Raw genomic sequence first — 23,977 nt, 5'->3', positions numbered from 1 at the left:
ATAAGTTTCTAAAATCAAAATCATGATACTCTAAAATCAAAACCATAAGTTTCTAAAATCAAACCCATAAGTTTCTAAAATCAAACCCATAAGTTTCTAAAAACAAAACCATAAGTTTCTAAAATCAAAACCATGATACTATAAAATCAAAACCATCATACTCTAAAATCAAAACCATAAGTTTCTAAAATCAAACCCATAAGTTTCTAAAAACAAAGCCATAAGTTTCTAAAATCAAAACCATGAGACTCTAAAATCAAAACCACAGTACTCTAAAATCAAAACCATGAGACTCTAAAATCAAACCCATAAGTTTCTAAAATCAAACCCATAAGTTTCTAAAATCAAAACCATAAGTTTCTAAAATCAAAACCACAATACTCTAAAATCAAAACCATAAGTTTCTAAAATCAAACCCATAAGTTTCTAAAAACAAAACCATAAGCTTCTAAAATCAAAACCACAATGCTCTAAAATCAAAACCACGATACTCTAAAATCAAAACCATGAGACTCTAAAATCAAAACCCTGATACTCTAAAATCAAAACCATGATACTCTAAAATCAAAACCATCATACTCTAAAATCAAAACCATAAGTTTCTAAAATCAAACCCATAAGTTTCTAAAAACAAAGCCATAAGTTTCTAAAATCAAAACCACAATGCTCTAAAATCAAAACCACGATACTCTAAAATCAAAACCATGAGACTCTAAAATCAAACCCATAAGTTTCTAAAATCAAACCCATAAGTTTCTAAAATCAAAACCACAATACTCTAAAATCAAAACCATAAGTTTCTAAAATCAAACCCATAAGTTTCTAAAAACAAAACCATAAGTTTCTAAAATCAAAACCATGATACTCTAAAATCAAAACCATCATACTCTAAAATCAAAAGCATAAGTTTCTAAAATCAAACCCATAAGTTTCTAAAAACAAAACCATAAGTTTCTAAAATCAAAACACAATACTCTAAAATCAAAACCACGATACTCTAAAATCAAACCCATAAGTTTCTAAAATCAAACCCATAATTTTCTAAAATCAGAACCATAAGTTTCTAAAATCAAAATCATGATACTCTAAAATCAAAACCATAAGTTTCTAAAATCAAACCCATAAGTTTCTAAAAACAAAACCATAAGTTTCTAAAATCAAAACCATGATACTCTAAAATCAAAACCATCATACTCTAAAATCAAAACCATAAGTTTCTAAAATCAAACCCATAAGTTTCTAAAAACAAAGCCATAAGTTTCTAAAATCAAAACCATGAGACTCTAAAATCAAAACCACAGTACTCTAAAATCAAAACCATGAGACTCTAAAATCAAACCCATAAGTTTCTAAAATCAAACCCATAAGTTTCTAAAATCAAAACCATAAGTTTCTAAAATCAAAACCACAATACTCTAAAATCAAAACCATAAGTTTCTAAAATCAAACCCATAAGTTTCTAAAAACAAAACCATAAGCTTCTAAAATCAAAACCACAATGCTCTAAAATCAAAACCACGATACTCTAAAATCAAAACCATGAGACTCTAAAATCAAAACCATGATACTCTAAAATCAAAACCATCATACTCTAAAATCAAACCCATAAGTTTCTAAAATCAAAACCACAATACTCTAAAATCAAGACCATAATAGTATAATAGAATTCAAAACCACTATACTCTTATTTCGAAACGATGATTTCGCTAAGATCAAAACCAAAATAGTCTTAACTCGAAACCTCTATACTCTAAAATCAAAACCACGACCTTCTAACTTTAAAACTTCTGTATGCTCTATCAGTGTTCAAAACTACGATTCTCTAAAATCAAACCTACTGTTCTCCTATTATTAAGCACAATTTATTCTATTTTTTAAACTATCATACTCTTTTAGAGAAATTCAAGCGCAAAATATCTCAATTATAGGGGAAAATAGTTTGAAATTCTTGTACTCTTGATTCAAAACCACGTTTCTTAATTTTTTCTAACTCAAAATTTTTCTCTGTGTATATAATATTGATTTATATCTATTATAAATACTTGAATTATATTCGCTACATTTGCGCATAAGTGAATTGGGGATTTGTCACCCTGTAGGAGAGATTTTTTTTGTGGGGAGGACTAGAGAATTGTGACTGTGAAACAATTAACCACGTCAATTTATCATGGAAATCGAAGACAGATATTGGGGCTGGGCTAGGGGATGATTGCTTGGGAAATTATCCGATGATTCTGACCTGTTTTTTTTTCTTTTTTTTTGTTGTAACCAATGCCTTTTTGCTGGTGAGTCTATTTTCATTTTCGGGATATTAAATGGCACGCAATTTTCCAATAATCCCGATGCCTTGGTGCGATATATGACAGGGAAGAGAGTTATGATGGAAAATTGATTTCCAATCCAGTCACATATTTTCACATGAGGTGTGATGAAGGAAAATTTCATTTGTCAATTTGTGCTATGATGGAAAATGTGCCTTTTTTCCATGATATATGTGTAAGGATGGATGGGAAAGTTGAAAGGTGATAATATTTTGCGTTGTTACAGCTTCACGAATCTTCATTTTGGGGGGAAAAGTATTAGTATGGGATGATTTTTCAATGACAAGGAAGAAAATTATGGATATAGATTTCGCCTATTCTTCCCTTTTATACATTCAACTATTGTTGACAAGGAAATATGATGTTTGGAGAAATCGATAGAATACAATTGCAAAAGACAGAGGTTTCAGTATTCTGAGTAGCATTTTCCACTGAAGCATTTCCTTTCTCTGTCAGTAGCCTTTTGGTGATTTTCCTCTGAAAATCGTCAATATTACTTTGAGTAGATGTTTCCATCTTCTCTATCTCTTGTTTTCCGCCTCTATCGTATTTTACTCATTCCTGCAGAAGGAAATGTAGGATGATAGCAGATAGTGGAAATTTCTTGTACTCAACGAGAAATATACCATTGAATTGAATTACATCAAGAGGATACAAAATACGCTCTGTGGTTTTGCAAGTGAAAAGACGATTTTTGAATAAATTGCATGAGGATCAAATAAACTAAATAAACCAATATGTCTAACTAGAAACACTAGTGTCAGGTGTATGTGATGCAGAAAACCACTGTTCTTCAATCATTTCATGGGCAATAGCAATACATGAATTTCGAATAGAAGTATATTTTGCACTTGAATGTGTAAGAGTAAAATCATTTGGATGTATCAAATTGAAAGCCATAACATGCTCAGGAGAGGAAACATCCTTATAGGGTATCAAGGAAGGAGTATTTCTGCATTCATCTTCTTCAGAATGTGATTCATCTGAATTTTTCCTTCAATGTTCTTGTCTCTATTTTTCACTCTATTTCACCCCCTTATAACATGGGAATGTTCCTCCTTCATTCATCTCTAGCTGAATCGGATGAAGAATGGATTCAGAATATATAGGGGAAGGAGGATACCCTTTGGAAAATGCGAACAAGCTGCTGAAGATTGAATAATTCTCTCAAACATTCCCCTCATCTCATTTCACTTCTACTTATAAGGTGTAATGGAAAAAAAAGTCCTCTCACCGTAAACCCATTTAGTTTCACCACATTCCAGTACTTCTCTCTTGGAAAATTCACCCTACATCTTGAGCTCTATAACACTGGTAAATACTCGTGAGTTTGTGCATGGGCTTGAGAAAGAGGAAATGGAACTTTAAATAACGTTCTGAGAACTTTTAGTAATTTATTGTGTGAGTGCACAACTTTCGCACAAAATGAAGAATAGGAGGACGAGAGTTGTTGCGGAGTTGAAGAGATAAGAACCAGAGTTGATTGTATGGGTGAAAAGGGTTATACATGTATATAAAGCAGGGAATGGAAAACTATATATATATGTATCATGGAGTACTTTTGAAGCTCATGAGGAACCACCCTTGGAGGAAACAAGACACAATTTCTCGTATTAATTATTCAGTCAAAACCAGAACATGACGTTTTATTTCTCAATGAAAATCCTCTTTTCTTCCACCATTGGATTGCCTCCAGTATTTTCCAGCACTAACATTTGCATTTAATTTCACGGTAATTCTATATAGTCTTCCTCTTTCGTGTCATAAAAATCTCTTTTGAAAAACTTTTTTTGTGGTTCAACATTTTTCTCAACTCTGTGTATAGGAGAGATTACGTTTGAAAGTTGATATCTTGAATTTTTGCAAAGTTAAGAAAATTACATTAAAATTTCAGATAATACACGCGAAATCATTAGCAATGGTGTTTTTCCGGAAAATTACTAACATGACATGTCTTACCCTAAGGCCGATTTCAGACCTAAGGTTTAGCCCAGTTCCCGATGGTCTAGAAATTCAGAATAGCAACCAATTTTATTGGTTTTTTTTTATTAAACTTAAAGGATCACTTGCCCATGTTGTCCAATCTTAAGCGATAATTTTCCAAAAAATCTCGATTTATAAGAAATTAGAGAAGTTAAGCCACATGGCTAAGCCTTAGGTCTGAAGCCCGTATAATTCAATTTGAATCTTTCACGAATCCTTTCGAATATGAACTATCTTTTCAAAGTTTTAATTTGACCATTTATTAATTTGAATATTTTGATAATTTTCAATTTGATTTTAATAGTGATAATCAAAATAAGCAAAGCATTTAGTGTGACCAAATGCTTCTTGAACTTTGAAATATTATGGATGAGACTTCCTCACTTATACAGGCTTCGGTCCTGAGTTTTAGCCCAGTTCCCGAAGGTCTAAAAATTAGAAACAGCAACCATGTTTTATTGGTTTGTCAGTTGAGGAACCATTTGCCCATAACATTCACTTCTAAGTCATATTTTTTATAAAAATTCTGGCTAAGCCTTAGGTCTGAAGCCTGCATTACAGGAGACTTTTAGGAAATTGCAAAAGCTAATTTTTGTTCCTCAAAAAACACTCCACACTAACCCCGGAGGAAACATCTCACAATGAGATATTTGTTCTGTATAGTTAATGCTTTAACCCATTCCTTACCATGATATTATACATCATACGCAAATTGAGTGATTTTTGATGATTTATTTCTGGGCAATTTTTATCCGAATTGCTGTCGGGAATGGATTTTTAGTAACGTTAGTTATTCAATTAGTTGGGAAAAATAGTCAGACAGAGATGAAAATACATTTTGTTATTATTTTCTTGCTTCGCGGAAGGTCATGCAAAATTTTTGTTCAAAATGGCGGACGGAAAATACGACATCTCGTCGAATTTCTTGAAATAGGCCTCTTTCCTCTTTCCTGATTTGAATTCTAATTGCCAATTGGTGTTCTTGGATAGTTACTCTATCTAAAGCAATAGAGTTTGTAATGAATTAATGCACAGAATTTAAATTCAGTGACTGTTAAGACGTGTGTTTGACAGAGGCTCCCCGCGCCCCCATATGAGATAATTTTTTTTTTCTTTTCAAAAAATTCATCTACTAATCTGTAGGAAACTAATCCCAAAATATCAATATTCTATCTCAAGTATTTCTGGTACATTGACTGAATTGGTTAAGGTTTTCTCTTCCGAAGTATGCTTAAGTGTACGTAGACTTAGCTAAATTTCTGTAAAAAGTATTTTCCTTCGAAAGTATTATCATTGAAATACTTTGGTAGAAACCATTCTTTTGGGTGACGCATCTTGTCAAAGGATCCCGATAAAACTTTTACTTTTGTTATAAAGTTTAAATAATTAGGATTAATATTCTTTATTTGAATTTTAATTTGAAAATTAGCGCTGAAAAAAAATCAGATTTTCAAAATCCGAAAATCTAATTTCTCTTTAACTGAAATTTTACTTGTTCTAGAAAAATTTTCTCTCGTTAGTGTCAATGTAAACATTTTGACTTCATTTTTGTGTCTGCAGACGACACTGATGATGAAAAATTAATGCAGAATGGTAATTGTAAATCTCTTCACAAAATTAATTCATATATCTGATACAGTATGGGTGAGATTGCTCTTAATATTCTTTAATTGTAAATGGAGAATTGTAGTTGCACAAATGATTAATTATCTTTTGTTATAGTTTAAATAAAATATTTCTGGAATAATTAGCAAAAGTGCACCAATTTGTTTATATTAAATATTATGAAGTTCATTTTCATATCATGAGCTTCCTTTGTAGAGGAATTATTTTTGGAAAATCGATTGGAATTGATGCATTTCTACATTTAGTAACTGAAACAAATGACTGCATAAAAGAGTTATTCATTTTCTCTATATAAATAGATTCATTTGAAAAAAATTGAAAAGACCATTATCGTTCTAATTATCGGAAGTAAGTAATAAGCGACCACCGCCGTCTTACTAAAATGTCTTACCATTTACTAAAGTTTTTAGAAGTCCTAGCTTACTATGTAACTCTTTATGCGAGTAAATTTTGTAAAGCATTGTCCACTATATCATGTCATTCAACTTATAATTTTTCTAATCTAAATTTCTCCGTATGTATAGGGGAAACTGGGACACCACCAAACACGGGGTAGCATCAAACACTAATTTTTATTTCTTAACTACTTGGACTATTTGAACCACGTCTTCAGTAGACAAGCATCCTTATAGTGCCCATAAATTCCTATAGGTCTTGTCTTTAGAAGTCGAATATTTTATTAAAAAATTGCAGTGTTTGTTGCTCCCCGTGTTTGGTGGTGCGCCAGTTTCCCTTAGTTAAATTTGACCCAATTAATAGCGAAATATGCTCTCTAATTTTTTAACTTGCGATCTTGTAAAGATTTGGGGAACTTCTTACGATAAAAATACGAAATATTCTAATTTAAAATATGAAATATTTAAAAAAAAATCTTAGAATTGAATAAATAATAAAATTGAGCTCATTTCAATATTCAATATTCAGTAAGCATGCGGCCGGTTCCTCAACTCAGCTAGTGGAGTTAAGTAAATTGACCATTATCTGCGTAATATGTTTTAACTGGTCTAACATTATAAGGTCTATTATACTTATAAATCAATGAAAATTTCATAGAAATTGACTATAAAACGTTAAAAAAAATTGGTTAAACAATTCCATTGGCCGAGTTGAGCAACCGGCTGATTACAGGGCATTTTACCTTACTCACTTTTTAAATTAGCCTTTTAGCTTCTCAAAAAAAAATTTACGGCCTTTAGTTATGTTTTGCTCTAAAAGGTCAGAAAAGTGTTTTTTGTGACCCCTAATTTTTGACCCTTTCATCCTTAAAGGGTGAAAGCAAAAAAAAACAGGCGACTAATAAAAAATTGAAAATGGGCACTAAAAAAATTAAAAGAATTAGTAAAATATACTACAACTATGTTGAGTAAAAAACTTTGCAAGATTTGTCAAAGTTATCTAAAATTGTTGAAAGTAAAATGAAAAGCTTTTTATTTTCTCTTTGCCAAAACTTGCACTATTAATATAACTATTTTTAATTTTTTATTACTGCTCAATTTTAACTTTTTACTGCTCTTTTGTACAGTGCCTAAATTAAATAAAACGGAAACTCTCTCAGCATTCTCTCAAATTGTCTTAATGACTCATAATTTAGCACAACAGCAGGAAAGAATAGAACATACAAATACATGTACAATTGTTAAACTCAAAAACTGACATAGTGCAAAACATTTCATATAACATTATAATAAGAATTTCTAAATAATTTTCTAGTGTTTCAATTTTAAATGCCAACATGTTATACAACAACTGAGACGAAGCGGAAATTTTAATTAAAGTTGAAAATGACGCCATGATTTTTCTCAATTAACATTTCTCTATTCAAACCACAAATATTGTAATGTTTTGTAATTAAATGTTTTGCTAGTTTTAGAGGATTTTGCCAATAAATTAGTCTGCAAGTTTTATACAAAAATTAATACTAAATGTATTTTGCTGTCATTCGAAAATTTCAATTTCCGCTTTTTCATAGATGGGAAAAAATAATTGCATATTTTGTATGGGTAAAATCAAAACCGGAATACATGAGTCACAATTAGAGATTTTTTTGTGATTTCCGCTTAAATAAACGGAAAATCCAACAAAAGCTAAAAAAATATATATGAATTTTCAGTTAAAAAAACAACGCAACGAAATATAATCAACTTTTCGTCCTTTCTATCACACTTTCGTGTTTATTTAGAAATTTCCCAAGAGAAAAGTGCGGCACAGAGAATACTGATGGAGGATAGATGAAAAAATATTCAGAAAAAAACCTTTCCTAAAGAAAATTTCTACCGGAATTCTCTTTCACAAAATCATGAGCAACAAGAAAGATTTCCATATTCCCCTTTTCTCGTGCTCAAGCGAGGTAAAAACTGTCTCAATCCCTTAAATCGGTTTCCCATATAGATATAATTTCAATATGAATTGAGCTGAATTGATGGTCAAGAAGGTGAAGAAAAAACGCTTTCATGAAATGAAATTCGATTTTCTCGATTGTTGGAAGTTGGAGAAAATTTTTTATATTCCTTTGACTATGGCAGATTAATCAGTCATCCCAGAAATTCTTTTACAAAAATATTATTAATACAATTGGACGCTTAATCTAAATATATAGAAAAAATATTCCAATATTTTCGAAACATATTCGAAAACATGTTTACAAATAAAAGTTATTGTACGCTAAACATTATGTCCAGCGCACATTAACTTTTGTTTTGTAAATGTGTTTTTCACATTTCAATGAGAGTGAATGAAATCTCGATCTAGTCATCTCGCTCACTCACATAGGAAATTTTAAAAACATGTTTACAAACAAAAGTTATTGTGCGTTGGGCATTATGACCAACGCACAATAACTTTTGTTTGTAAACATGTTTTCAAAATTTGCCATGAGAATGAGCGAGATGACTAGATTTAGATCTCACTCATTCTCATTGAAATATTAAAAACATGTTTACTAAACAAAAGTTATTGTGCGTTGGGCATTACACAGAAAAAAATATTTTTTAAAAATGTTCGTAAATATGTTTGTAAATTCTTACTGGGGACTTATGAAATGCTCGTAAATCCTATAACCTATTATAATGTTCGTAAAAGTTTGTATTTTTTCCCAAACTTTGTTGGTAACATCATCATTTGTACTTTTTCACAAACTTTGGTCACAATTCTAAGACCAGAATCAAGATCAAGATCAAACAAATTTCAAGATTTTGGTATTTTAAAATCAAAAAATCAAGATTAAGATGTCAAATCTGTCAAATGTCTTGGAAACTTAAAATCCAAGACACAAACCATGTGGATATCAAGATTAGCTATTCTGTAATCAATATTTCAAGATGTCAAATTTCTTGTTTTCTTGAAATATATCTAAGAACCTCTCGGAGGTGCTTGGAATTTTCAAAATACTAACAATTTGAAGAGTTTCATATGGAAACGACTATTGATGAAGAATATTTGTATAAGAGATGGTACAAAAAGAGAATTACTTTGAAAAATACTGTGTTTGATCTTGTAATTTAATCGAAATTATACGTATTTCTAGATGTATGTTTCGAAGTACAACACCCTGAGGATACCTGAAAAATAATCATATCCTGCATAAGCATTTCTTGGTTTATGACAGGTCACAAGTTTGGTTTGTGCTTCCTGTACACCCGTTTATGGCTTCTCATTTATTCTTTAATACGTTCTATAATTAATTTTTCTAATTAGGGTAAGTGTGCCAAATTTCGGCATAGTTGCATGCAAGCGTCAAAGTCTCAAGTTTGAAATGGAATATTTCAAATACAAATTGACTTTTTTTTATTTTTTCTTATTAAAGAGTGTTGCTTGGAACCTTGTAAAGAGTTTGTCGTCTTTATTTACTCTAAAATCATTCTTAATACATTTTAAAATGAATAAAAATATAAACATAGCTTTGGTGCCCTATTTCGGCCACCTCATTCTCATAGTTCCTTGCCCTTCGAGAATTCTTCCAATGTCTTTTTCACGTCTTCTCGTTTGTCGAAGTTACATTTTTTGTTATTCTTTTGCATTGTATTAACTCTAGAGTATGTAAAATCTAAAAGTTCATGGTAATTCTAGGAAAAAAAGGTGGCCGAAATTGCAAGCTGGCCGGAATTTGGCACACTTACGCTAATATGACGAAATTGCAACAAATTCAACAGAGAAATGAAGATATTTGTCAGAAGTGACGTTTCGGTAAGTGTGGGAAACCTTGAAGTCTTGGTTCTTAACAAAGACATTTTAAGTTCCATAATTACTTCGCATCAGAATGCGAAATCTTGATTTTGGAAATATTTGACAGCTTGAAATTTTGATCTTGATTTTGGTCTCAGAATTGAGGTCTTTGTTCATAACATCATCATTTGACGAGTATTTTTTTGTCTGTTTTTTTTTACAAAAAATTTGTCGTACATTTTTGTTTGTCTGTCAAAAATTTACGAACAAATGACAAGAGTTTACGAACATATTTTGTGTGTTGACAAACATTTACAAACGAATGTTTGTAAGACTATAAAAAAATGCTAGTCAACTAATCATTTTACGAACAATGTGTGTACAAAATATTTACAACATTTTACGAACTTGTTTGTGAATTATTGTTCTCAGTAGAACTTTACAAACATTTACGAATAAATTTTACAAGTGAATTCTCTTCTGTGGTAATAAAATTATCGAAAATAGAGCTTTTGATATGAGGTTTTAACCGATGCTAGATAAGTTCAATTAAACCGGAGGCAAAACCACTGGAATTTTCATTTTGAATCGAAATATCGTAATTAATCTGTGTTTTAAATGTCAATAAAATCTGTTCTATATGATTTAGCTGTTTATGATAAAAACCACTGCCCCAGTATAAATAGTTTGGGAAAAGGTAGAAATTACTCACCAGAGTTGCAGGAACAAAAGTTGGGATTGTTTCAAAGTATGACATGGTGCTAGTATGTGTCCTCAAGGTGAAGTGCACGGGAAGGAAGAGCATCCCCACGAGAGATGACGAAATGCCACAAATGGCACACCAAGCTATGTATTTCCGGTTCCCAGCTGAATGTGGTGCTACAAGAAACAATCAATGTGTCATTTTACATGTTCACCTCAAAATCATCCCTTTGGGAATACACGGGAAATTGTATTTTGACTAAATAAAATTCCCCTTTAAGCTCCACCCGTATCATTTCCCAGTCCAGAAAGAGAGAGAGAAAGAGCTTTTTTATCACAATACAAGGTCGTGACACGCTTTTTTTCCTCACTTTGTAAAATTGTCCAACTGTAAATTTGATTTCTGGTATAAAAAGAATTTTTAACATAATTTTCCTTTGCCGTCCCATTCTTACCACTTTCCGACTCAGTGAAAATCATCACAGAGAAATTCATGGTAGCTCGAAAATTGGGTCTAAAACTCCTATTTTCATAGCGAAAATGGACACAGAGGAGGACAATAAAAGCTTTTCTAATTCACACCAATTCCTCTTTGGGCCAAATAATTTAACACTTCCGACCTTGAGAAGTGGGGTAGGGCTGTTGATAAAATAAAAACATGGAATATTTTCACCACACAATTAAATTACAAAAAAAGTGGCATAAATTGTGTGCGTGCAGGAAATTAAATGAAATCATTCCTTGTCTCCTTTCGAGTGTTGAATAACCTGATCATTATTCACCCCTGTGAATTTAAACTAAAATACCCCTATATAAAATTATAAATTATTGTTCATATCGGATCAAAACCACAAATACAATATACTGAAAAAGCACTCTCATTACTATCAGTAAGCTCTTTGAATCTTATTTCTATGGCAATAATTGGGTCATGAATCATCGAAAGTGCGTGTGATTGATTATTCATTAGATGAAAATTATATTTGATCAGGTAATGGATCAATCTGCATTATTCTCATATAATATCCTTGTTAGTCTTTTATAAGAAATTAATTCAATTAAAATTGTGTCAATATATCAATTTTGCACGTTTCACATTTGAAACATAAAATAAACAATAGCAAATAATCTGAATGTTTTACAATTATTACAATTTCGATGTGCATTTTTGAATAGTTGCCTAGTACATATTTAAAAATATTTGTATAAAAATATTGGGGTTGCATCAGACTGGGCAGTATGGTAAAATGATAATTATTTATGAATTATTTTTAATTTCTGAATAGTGACATGTTATTGGTTTAAAGAAATTTTTGAACAATTACTGACACCACTGACACAAAATGAAATATTTTACTGATTCTACTGACCATAAGTCCCATCTGACGACCAGGCAGACATGAAATAAAGCCCGAATTCTATAACAATATGACAATGTCATATGACAAAGTTTCGTGGTTAAGTTCGGAAACAGGACAACATTAAAGGCCGGTGAATAACGAATGGCTATAACAAGCAGCTTCACGAAGTTCTCAATCACTGATATGATGGGGGATCTCAGTGGCGTAATAGGAAAGATCGTTGATCTTGGGCAGATAAGATCTTTGACTCGACTCTCACAGTTGTGAGTTCGAGTTCCGCCCGGTGCAAACAACTGAATGTTTAGAAAAGACATTTTCACTGTGATATAACGTAATAAAATGCACAGCCTCTGCCCAAAACAACTCCGGGGGCATGGAAGAAGCATCAACACGACGGGGAAGGCGCTCCTAGGCGGGCTACACATGGAGACTTAACAGATTCTTCCAACACGGGATACAACAGCAGCAATATAACATGATTACATTGTAACAAATATCCCGATACAATTAATAATAATTGATATGAGTCAGATTTTCGAACACTTTCTCCGCATTCCCACCCAACATAAAAAAATTCTAAATTTGTTATTTATGACATTGCCATACTGTTACACAGGGGGGTGGCATTAGCTCTGAAAAATGCGACAAGTTTTAGTGTTAATTTTTCCCTGTTTTCTTACACATTTCACGAGATATCTCCGAAACTACGTAGGTTGCCAATTTGGGGTCTTCGGTTGCCTATTCTATATTAAATTGACTTTTATTTTGTATTTGTATTTTTTGATAATTCATTCTACAATGACAGAAAACAGCTAATAAATTCAAAAGTTTTTTCAGCACTCTAGAAACATATGGGAAACATAGGAAACGTCATGCCCCTGCTGTTACACATGAAAAATTAAAAAAAGTGATTTTTTTTAATCCCTAATTTTTGATCATCTCATCCTTAAAGGGTTAAATCTGTATAGCAGGATGCTTAATTTAGCCAAGTCCATCATAACTCAGGCACAACTTCAGGCAAGTCCATCATAACTTTGTGCCAGACGGGATGCTTTTGCCAAATATTATTACCAAAACTCTAACAGAGAGATGAAAATATATAATAATAGTTCCTATATTTTTGACTATTCCTTCAATCTTCGCACAACTTTCTATGAAATGTTTTATTCTTTTTTCGGTATGTTTTAGGCATACATTTCGTCCAATTTTTGAAAATGCTCTTGAATTATTCCTGGTAACGAGTTTTAAGGAAAAAGCTTGAATAATTCTTGAGATTATACCTCTCTATCGATAAGGTAAATTAACTCGAAAGGTCTCGAAATCTCTAATAAGTATGAACTGGTTTAAAGTAAGCCAATTATAAATCGTTAAACAATTTTTTTATGTAAATTTAATTGTATAGCTCCTACACTATTTTGGGCAGTATTAGGTGAGATTCTTAACAATCTCACCTACTATAATCCTAACAAAATTTCATGTCGTCCGATCGACCTCAAACTTGGCCAAAATGTGTTTCAGCACTTCCTGATCACGAATATATATGTGGCTATTTTACGTTCCCGGCCGGCCGGCCGGCCGGCCGGCCGCTCTTTGGAGCTTAATAGCTCCTAAACTAAAAAAGATATCGACTTGCGGTTTTCGGAAAAGGTTATATATCAGGTGAAAATTGCAACTTGGTGCATTGACCCCCCACCCCCCACCCCTCCTTCCGCCATTTTGAAGACCCCCCTTTTTTTGTTTTCTCAATAGCTCCGCCCCTATGGCATCGAGCGGGCTCAAATTTTAGTATGTTATAGCTGAGCCTTAGAGCTTTCCATCAATACCAAACTTAAGGTCCCCCGACCCCCCTGACCCGAGCTATAAGGGTCCAAAAAACATTTCTTAAAATGGCCATAACTCCGGTTCTAATTGTCAGAATTTAAAAAGTGAGGGCTTTTTGGAAAGCTCTCGTGAAATGCCACTTCCCTTTTTAACATCGCAAGTTCATAAAACCACCGCTAGGGGCGCTATTATTAAAAAGAAAATTTTTAAATCTTATAAGTTAAATAACTCAAAAATTCCATTGTGCATCGGGCTGAAATTTTAGTATGTTGTAGCCGTTGATTATACCTATCAAACAAAAAAAACCTTAAGTCGATCCATAACCCCTGACCCGAGCTATAAGGGGTCAAAGTTCGAACATTGACCGGCCTCTATCTCCGGTTCTAATTAACATATCGACCTAAATTTTACCTTTTTGGTTTCGTCTCAATGAGCACTTTCAGATGGAAGTTCAAAAAGTCACCACAGGTGGCGCTGTGATAGCGTCAAAATTCATCGAAATTCAAAGTCACTTTTCTCAAAAACGGCATTGTGCAAGTTAATGAAATTTCAGTATGTTATAGTCCAGTCTAGGACGTTTCCAAAATGGTGCGTATGCGCGCTGTGGTTTCAATAGAACCGGAGATATGAGGGGTCAAAGTTCACGAAATTCAAAAAATCATATCTCCGGTTCTATGTGACCGATTTTGATGAATGAGGGCTTAAACGAAAGATCTCACCAAATGCTACAACTTTCTAGAATATTTGAACTTCGTGGGACCAACACCAGGGGCGCCACAGTCGTAAAACCAATTTCAATATCACATAACCTCAATTATCTCGACTGTCGCTGAACCGATTTTGATGATTACTTTGACATAATTGTAGAGGACATTTGTCTCTACATTTCGACCATACATCATTTTCCGGTCAGACTACGCTATCACTCCGATTTTGCCGTTTAAATGTGAAAAAATTGATTTTTCCAATAATAACGCTTTGAAACCACTCAGATGCCAATTTGACTGCCTCTACTCCACCAAGACACTTAAAATATGGTTTTAAATGGAAAGTCCCACAAAATACAATAATTGTTTGATATAGTTGAAGTTCAACAAATGACTACTTGGGGCACTCTGGATGAAAAAACGAGTTAAGAAACAAAAAACCTCGGAGGAATTTTCGGTCTAATAGGTTGTAGCAGATTGTGAACGGAAAAATAGACCTTTCTTGACTTTTTCTCTTTAATTCTTCACTAAAGAATGAAGAATTAAAGTGAAGTGAAGTGAAGAATTAAAGAGAAAAAGTCAAGAAAGGTCTATTTTTCCGTTCACAATCTGCCAAAAAACCTCGCTTATCTTGGCTTCTGAGTAATCGATGAGATCATGTTCTATGGGAAAATTATAGAGTACATTCTGGTCTACATTTCACCCATATATCACTTTTGTGCCAGTTCATCCAAATCCTTGATATTTTGGTTTAAATACAAAATTTGTATAATTTCACGAATTTGATTCAAGATAACTGAATGGCGACTCACAATTTCAGCTCTAAATCGAATTTGCATGCACTCCGAGTTAGCTCACGTTAAGAATCTCACCTACATAAGCCGGTTAGGATTATCTGTCCTTTTTAGATTCTTTGTAAATCAGTTCAACTCAGTTATAAACGGGTATAAACAAATTAGGAATAAAGAATGGCGTAGTGGAAAAAAGTTTACGGCATACTCGAACTCATATGAGTACTATGCTTTTTTTCCCTAAGTTGGAGTACTCAATTTTCGTTTTAATTCGAATAATGGGTCCCGATACGTAGAGGAAACCTTTGCAGCTTCGTACAGTTGCAGTTTCATAAAAGTTGTTTTTTTCTATTTTACTAAATGAATCTAACTAAGCCTGATTCTTTTATTGCCAATTCAGTGCATTTTTATCATTTGTCATCCAATTTTCCTTGCTTTCAAGGAATTTCCCATATTTCACTTTTAATTTGTAGCTTGTCATTTTTAGAATGAGTTATGCTCAAGACATATTCTCTAAAAGACAGATTGGAGTTGTTAGAGAAAATCTAAGTATTACAATAAGCGTGATATGAAAGAATCACACCTAATTGACTGTCAGAATGCGGTGAAAAAAAAAATCGTTTTTCTAAGTGTTACAAAAATATGTGTTAAAAAATAGCACGAAATTGATTTAAAAACACATCATTCCTCCTACAAAAGGGTAAAATAAGTAGGTAAAAGCTCCATCTAAACACTGATGTGACAAATTTTGTATTTAAGTGCAGTGTTTACGGCGAAAATAAGGCGTACGTAGGTGGACAAATTTTGTACGTAGCTGAACAAACTAGGGCAGCTCTCTAAAAATTGTTACTAAATTTTCATTTTCCTGTAGAGTAAAATCCAAGGATTATAAGGAGCAAAATGCAAAGTATAATATATTCGGCTTGTGTGGCCTTCGAAAAGAATCTTAACACTGTATGATTCCTTAAAGGTTCCCCTAGTAATAAAATTCTAAAGCGTGAATGTGGCTCACAGTTTTAGTGCTCGAAATATTTCTGATTAAAGCTGCTAATAAAAATGCAATTATTCTTTTTTTTACATATTTGAGATTGCAACACCCCTAGTATCAATCTTAAAAACTTCTTTTATTTTAGAGATCGAGAGTCTTTTAAACGTGTAACGCGTTTTTAAGAAAAATTAAATCGGTTCAGCACAACTGAATTTTCGTATATCTGAAGCTAGCGCAGGGTGAAAATCAGTAGGATTAGCGTGTTAGCGAGTGACTCTCACATGGCAGATCAGCTGATTGGCACCGATGGATCTACCTTATCCTCGATAATACTTAACTCGTAAAAACTGGCGGTAAAATAAATGTCCAATGTATCATACACTGAGAATTAGTACCAGGGATTAGCGTTAACCCAAAAGCACCTAAAATGAAATTTTATATTTTTACCACTCGTGCTGATGGCCCTGATCCTCGTGAATTACACTAGACTTCATAAATTATAAGCTTATCTTGATCCCCAAATAAAGGGTCTGTGGTGCAGTAAGTTGTATGCCAAATTCAGAGTAAATATATTCCGAATAAGAGGAAGTGGCGCATTTTTGAATTGGGGAAGCTTTGAAATTAGGCATTTTTCTTCTATTACGAAACTGGACTTTACCATGACTGAGAAAAAAAAAGAGGTGCGACTAACTTTTTTTCCTTTAACTTTAAACTTTAAACTTTAACACTTTTTAGGTGTAAAAATATATCAAAATTTTTTAATGTTAATTTTACACCTTCTTAAAGGTAAAATTAACATGAAAAAGAGTAACTTTAACCCCTAATACACCTAAAAAGGGTAATATTTACACCGATTTCTATTCATTCGGATTCAATAATGCAGGGTAAAATTAACATTTCCGGAATGTTATATTTTAATTTTTTCGGATTTCTCTCAGTGATATAATTTGGCTCTACAGACCAATTGTGAAGCTAAATTATATTAAGATAAGGCTCAATTTCAATTAAAAATAGGAGAAAAAGAAACAAATTTCAAAGTTGTCCCAAATCAAAGGTGCTCCACTTCTCCCTACATAAAAATTTAAACATAAACTAATTATTTGAACTACAATTTACATGGTAAATTTTTTACACCCAATAGTAAATTGTCCAAAAATGCTCCAATGGCTCCAATTGAACTGGATTCACGTAAATTTTTTTCCCATAAATTAAATGAAGCATGAAAATTTCGGAATGCTAAACCTACTAATGGAAGTATAAATTTTAATGGACAATTGGAAACGTGCTGTGAAAATTGAATTTATTGAAAACTAAAACTTTTTCTATCTACGAGTTGAAAATGTGGTAGCTGAAGTGGTTATTTCAAATGAATTGCAGTAAAAGTGATAACTTAGTTTTTAAGCTGAACGATGGATCCAGAGAAATTGCCGGTTGATACTAACCGATTGACTGTGGACGGTGTGGATCTGTTGGTGGGCCCCAGGTACAAGGGGGAACACTGTATTGAACCACTTGCATTACCGGATATCCGTGCATTTTTATTCAACTTGCATTGTGTGATCACGTTCCTAACGCTCCGTCAAAATGTGCTGCCTGGGTGCAATGTCGACAAGAGGATGGCGCACTTTGGCAAAAAAAAGCTCACCACAGACTGTGGAAAATTCACATTTTTCTCTCTTCATTCGCAGAAAAATTTTTCTATGTATCTCTTATCGTAGTGCTGAAGGGATTTTCATTTATGTTGGAAGAATGAAAAGGTATTTTTTTTCGAACTTGTGAGATGAGGATATACAGATGTGCATAAAAAGTTGATAACTTTGTGTTGTATTCTTCTGAGCGAAATGCGCTCAAAATTGATTTTTCACCGGTTGTTATTTTTTTTTCAATCCTTGCTTTGTGAATTCTCTGCAGATGATTTACGGGAAAATAACTATTGTACCGAAATCCATATAGAGCCGAAAATCATTCGCTGTGGTTTTTTTATCGCATTTGCAGTTGAAGCATTGATGCTGTTTTGATGCAATATTTTGCAATGTGTCCCTACTGTTGGCACTGTTGTCACACATCAGCTTCTAGCGTAAAAATTAATTGAGATATCTCTTCAGTTGACATTCTATTTCCAACCCCAAAAATATATATGTTGTCGCTTGTCCTCGTATGTCTATTTTTTCGTCCACATTAAAATTTCACGTCCACTTAATGGTGAAAGATGATGGCAGGATGATGATGATGGGAAAACGTGAGACACACTAGGGATGATTTAATAGGTGTGGTGATTGTGAATTTTCTCCTCACTCGCCCACATCGTTAGGGGTGGGAAATTGCTCCACAACAACAACAACAACAAAATCTCAACACATTCAATAGCAAAGTTTGTTAGTTTTGACACAACCTCATAAAAATTATTATAGCACATAAAGTGTTAAATTTCACTGGAATCTTATGATGTGATATTTTCCGTCTCCTTTTTAATTGTACCCACACGCTTTATCAAATATTTACACATGAAATTTATTATATTGGATACCGCCAATCAATAACTCAGCGCTGCGTGCGTGCCAAGATATTCGTCTTTGGAGCAGATGCCGAAGACGATGCTTGATATTCTAAATCACCCACGCAAAGTGAAAGCTCATAAGTCTTCTATGTCCATGGTACTTGAGAGAAATTGTGAAAAATTCAAAACAAGATGACTTTTCCACCCACAAATCACTCCTTTTTGACACTCTATCGCCCACCCGGCTTCACCCCAAATCAGAAATCGAGGGCACAATTCACGCAGAAAATTTCTACCATGATGCTCAAAATAGCAAAAACACAACACTCGAGGGTGAATTTGATGGGAAACACCAATAAAATTCCCACTAACAGCTCTCTTAAGGACTTATACGAGTCCTACCACCTTCAACGGAATCTCGACTGTGACTGATTTTACGATCATTGACAGCCCCCTCGATGGAATGGCGCGAAAAGACGGAAAATTTCTCCTGGAAAAGCACTTGGGGAAATTTTCAGGGGAGAAAAATACTTTCCAGATAATTATTTCATTTGGGAAATGTTTTATTACATGAGGAGATTGGCTATCTTTTGGGGAAATGTTATGGAGAAGTCACTGACATTGCTAAACTTCTTTTTATCCACTTGGGGGCATTGTTTTCTCCCACGAGTGACTCTGGTAATGATTTCTATTTTGTAATTTTGAAACTTTTTGTCAAAAAGTCTGAAAACTGAGCTGAAATCCACGAAAAATATTTCTTTAAATTATATTTCTTTTAAATTATAGTAAAGGATTTATTTTATGTGCTTACACAGAAAAAAATATTTTGTAAAAATGTTTGTAAATGTTTGTGAATTCCTATGGGAGAGTTACGAAATGCTCGTGAATCGTATAACCCACAAACAAGTTCGTAAAAGTTTGTACTTTTTTCACAATCATTGTTCGTAACATGATCATTTGACGAACATTTTTTGTACTTTTACAAAAATTTGTTCGTAAACACACAAAAAATGTTCGTAAAATTTTGTCATTTGTTCGTAAATGTTCGTAAAATGTTCGGCAGGAAAACAAACATTTACGAAAAAATTACAAAATTTTACGAACGTTTTTTGTGTTTTTTGTGTGCCAAAAGAATGTTATTTACCAATTTGACAAAACTTTTTCTCCCATTTTGTAATGCATACACTGAAAATAATATTTTGTTAAATTGTTCGTAAATGTTTGTGAATACCTATTGGGTCATTTACGAAATACTCGTAACTCGTATAGTCAACAAACAAGTTCGTAAAAGTTTGTACTTTTTTCACAATCATTGTTCGATACACGATAACTTGACAAGCATTTTTTGCTCTTTTTCAAACATTTGTAGAGGGAGGCTTTGAACTTTCGCACACAAAAATGATGTTCAAGTTCAGTGATTTTTTCTGACTACCATGCAAACCGTATGGATTCTCCAACTATGCCAAAAAAATGTCTTACTTATAAGGTTCATAATCCCATCAAACAAAATCCCAGGAAATCCTTAGATTTTCCTCCAGAGGAAAATGAAAATTTAATGGCGATTTGTCCGATAGATGAATCAAGTTTCTATTATCGCACACGATTCACGCCATCATTGAACACCCCATTTTCACCGTAAATTTTGCACCGGACACTAAAAGTTGCACATCATTGTTTAAAGGGAACTTCTAATCTACTTGATTAAACCATTTTTATAAGGAATAAAACATTTTAATATCACTTTTTTGGAACTTTTCTGAGAGATGTTTTATTGACATTAAAAACCATTTTTTTGCTTGATTCTACGAGAATTTCACTCTGGAAACGGTTAAATCTGATGAATACTTTCTTGAAAAGTCCAAATATCACCAAATTTACACGAATCAATAAGTTTTTAAAGCTAAAAATTGACTAAAACTCTGCAAACGAGAAGACCACACAAGATTCCACCATTCCTCACGGAGCACAAAAACGTTTGAATGCGCATCGCATTGAAGATTTCTCTGTTCCTGCAGCTGCAGGAATCGGGATTTAGCACAGATATTGAGCTTCAGCAGGTGAACAAGGTAAAATTTTCACAAAACATCTTCTTACGGACAATTTCTTTTCTTTGTCATGCAAAACAACACAATATAGTGAGGTTATGTCAAAGATTGTCAAAAACCAGTTGTAAACTGTATGAGCTTATTGCAGATGTGATTCTTTCATTGCACATTCAGTTTGTGCAAGCTTGAAAAATATTTTTATATCAAAGAAATGCAAAATTGCTTAATAATTACTCAACTGCAGCCTATTTGAGTCAAATTACTTCTTGTTTATCAACTTTACGATTTTTAAGTTTTCCTTTTTAGTGGTGGATCAAATCGGTAGATTACAATAGATGTGAATATGAGGGATCGCATCTAAAATGAAGTTTCTTGGAAAATGTGAGAGAAGCCATGTCTTCTATGTGCGATCGATGAATCTGAGTCAAGTTTGTGAATTTTGTTCCACCCACAAAAAGTGCCTGTTCAGCCTAAAAGATTTTTACATAAATCTGATTCCTAATAACCCTTCTACCCTCTGTGATAGTAGTTTTTCAGAAAAGTGATATTAATTCTGCACAATCGTATGAAATATTGCACAGCAAAATTACAGTTTTGGACCTGTTTTTATTTTTTGCTTCCTGAAACTAGGAAAAAAGGATTAGACTCTCAATTTTTTCAGGAAAGATGGGATTTAAGGTTAGCTATTACAATATATAGCCATATGTGAGATTCATAAAGGAATATGGGAGAAATATGAAGTGTCTGAAGGTGCGTATGTGCGAACGATCAAAGCCTCCCCTTACGTTGATTTTTGTTTATCTAGCAAAAATTTACCAACAAGTGACAAAATTTTAGCATTTTTTTATAAAAATATTTGTCAATTTTTGTTATATGCTTGTCAAATGATCATCTTACGAACAATACATGTGAAAAAAGTAGGAATTTTTACGAACTTGTTTGTGAGTTATACGGTTTACGAGCATTTCGTAAATGCTCAATAGAAATCCACAAACATTTAGGAATAATTTTACGAAATATTTTTTTTGTGTAACTTATTTTTGATGAACTTGTCTTGTTAATTTGACGAGACTTTTTTTAGAGTAAGCTATTTTATGTGAATTTTTACTATCAATCATTTGCAAGAGGAATATTTTAGAATTGGATTTTCGGAGACCTGTTAGCGTAATTTATAATTTTGTATATTGTTGTTAATATGAAAAAAAAACCTTTTAAATGCGCAATTAAGCAAAATTCCTGGAATTTGGTTTTCGTGAATATTAGAAAATAAATGTAAAATTTACAACAAATACTTGCTCATGGTCTAAGTTTCTCTTATCTATTTGAAGTCCCTTTTCATTGACTATGTACTATTGAGATTACACACCAAAATTTTCTTTTTTCCAATATTATGCCTCAATTCCGTACAGTTTTACTCCATCAATGCTTGATATTTCAACCCTCTGTTGTATGTCCATTCGCAAGACATCTAAAGCATTTTTCAAACAAGTTTTACAAAAATTATTTTATCAACAAAAATAGTAAAAAAAAAAAGTATTGAAAATCACGTAATATTTCCTTATTGAAAACATTCCAATGGAAATAGGGAAATCCTCCCTACCAGTGACTGTTGGGGAAAATTGCAATCGTGGGCTGGTGAAAGTTTTTGGCGCATGTCCCAAGTGGAATCGATAAATTCACATCATCAGAAAGTCAGTGTGCGAAGGATTGAGGAGAATGAGGAGTTGAGAGGATGCAGGGGCAAGAATTTCTGACTGTCCAGATGTATTCGATGGATGGAATTTTGCCTGCAGTAGCAGAAACCGGAGGGAATGTCTGAGCAATTTTCATCTCTTTCGTAATTTTCGAAGGGGGCATTTTTTCTCTGTCTTTGGACGTGAGTCAAGGCAAAAAGTAGTAGTCTTCTGGCCTAGTTAAATTGTCAAATAAGAAGGTATATAGATATATTGAGCCAGGGGAGGCAATTGAGGGTGAGATAGACTGAAATGTTCCATTGAAAATGCAGAAGGGTGTGAGATATTCACTCTCTCGAGGACACAACAGATGTATAAACAAGACAAGTGGGAATGCCCTTTTGCCATGGGGTGTGGGTGAGATAAACAAGTTGATTGGGCTTTAAGGGGATTTATCGTTGATGGAAATTTTGTAAGTGACTGGATGATGTTTACATCATTCGAAATCCGCCTTTTTTAGATTAAGATGATTTTGACAGAATGCGGTCACACTATCGGGGTTTTATGCGGAAACTTTATACCCAAAAAAGTTATTTCATCAAAAGAGATGCATCACAGATTAACCATCCCTTTTTTTGTGTAATGGAAAAATAAGATCAAAATGTCCTGACGGCATCTTTCTAGATGAATTCCCACGCGAAGGATTCTTGTACAGGTGAAGTTGAGAAAATCTATCTCAATGTCCAATTGTGTGTCATTTCAATTTTATCTTTTCCTTCATCTCGTATATACTGTATGGTAGAAAGTAGAAATGTTCCTGGCATCTTGCCGGCAACTCGAGACAATTTCATGAGCATGGGAATGGGAAGGAAGTGAAAATGAGACACATGTCTCAGAAATGGTTTCTTTTCCCCGTTACATAACCCTGACAAACTGGAGCAAAAGCAAGAGCAAAAGAACAAGCTAACATACAAAAAAAAAATACGAAAAAGGATATAAAATGCCTCAACGGTAGCCAATGAACATTTTCCCGCTGTGACAAGTGCAATAAATACATTTTGCTTTTTTTCTGGGATTATTTAAAAGGAAAGTGTGGTGAAATTTTCCACCAAAACACTCTATCAACATCCCCATAATTCTTCTACACTAACTTGGCAACTATCGAAGCGTATATTTGAGAGGAAACTAAACTCAAAAGCCCATCCCGTATAGACAGCTTTTCCAAAAGTGCAACAATGTTTCGCGCTTTTCCTGTCCATCCAAGGATTTTGTTGGTTCTGACAATATTCAGGGTAAATAAG

General features: G+C 33.1%; 1 protein-coding gene across 1 annotated transcript in view; it reads right to left on the bottom strand.

Annotated features, from left to right (window-relative positions):
• Positions 1-19,388, bottom strand: part of LOC129804243 (uncharacterized) — a 38,340-nt gene extending 18,952 nt beyond the window's left edge. Inside the window, exons 1-2 of the mRNA XM_055851382.1 lie at positions 17,904-19,388; positions 10,804-10,970 (exon numbers count right to left, since the gene is read on the bottom strand). Of these exons, the coding sequence (XP_055707357.1) occupies positions 10,804-10,970; positions 17,904-17,997 (261 nt within the window). The 5' untranslated portion in view covers positions 17,998-19,388. The remainder of the gene's footprint in view (positions 1-10,803; positions 10,971-17,903) is intronic.
• Positions 19,389-23,977: the final 4,589 nt, after the last annotated feature.

This window comes from Phlebotomus papatasi, chromosome 2 (genome assembly GCF_024763615.1).
Source record: "Phlebotomus papatasi isolate M1 chromosome 2, Ppap_2.1, whole genome shotgun sequence".
Classification (NCBI taxonomy): domain Eukaryota; kingdom Metazoa; phylum Arthropoda; class Insecta; order Diptera; family Psychodidae; genus Phlebotomus; species Phlebotomus papatasi.
The sequence above is the reverse complement of the archived record's forward strand: the minus strand, read 5'-3'. Positions and strand labels throughout refer to the sequence as shown.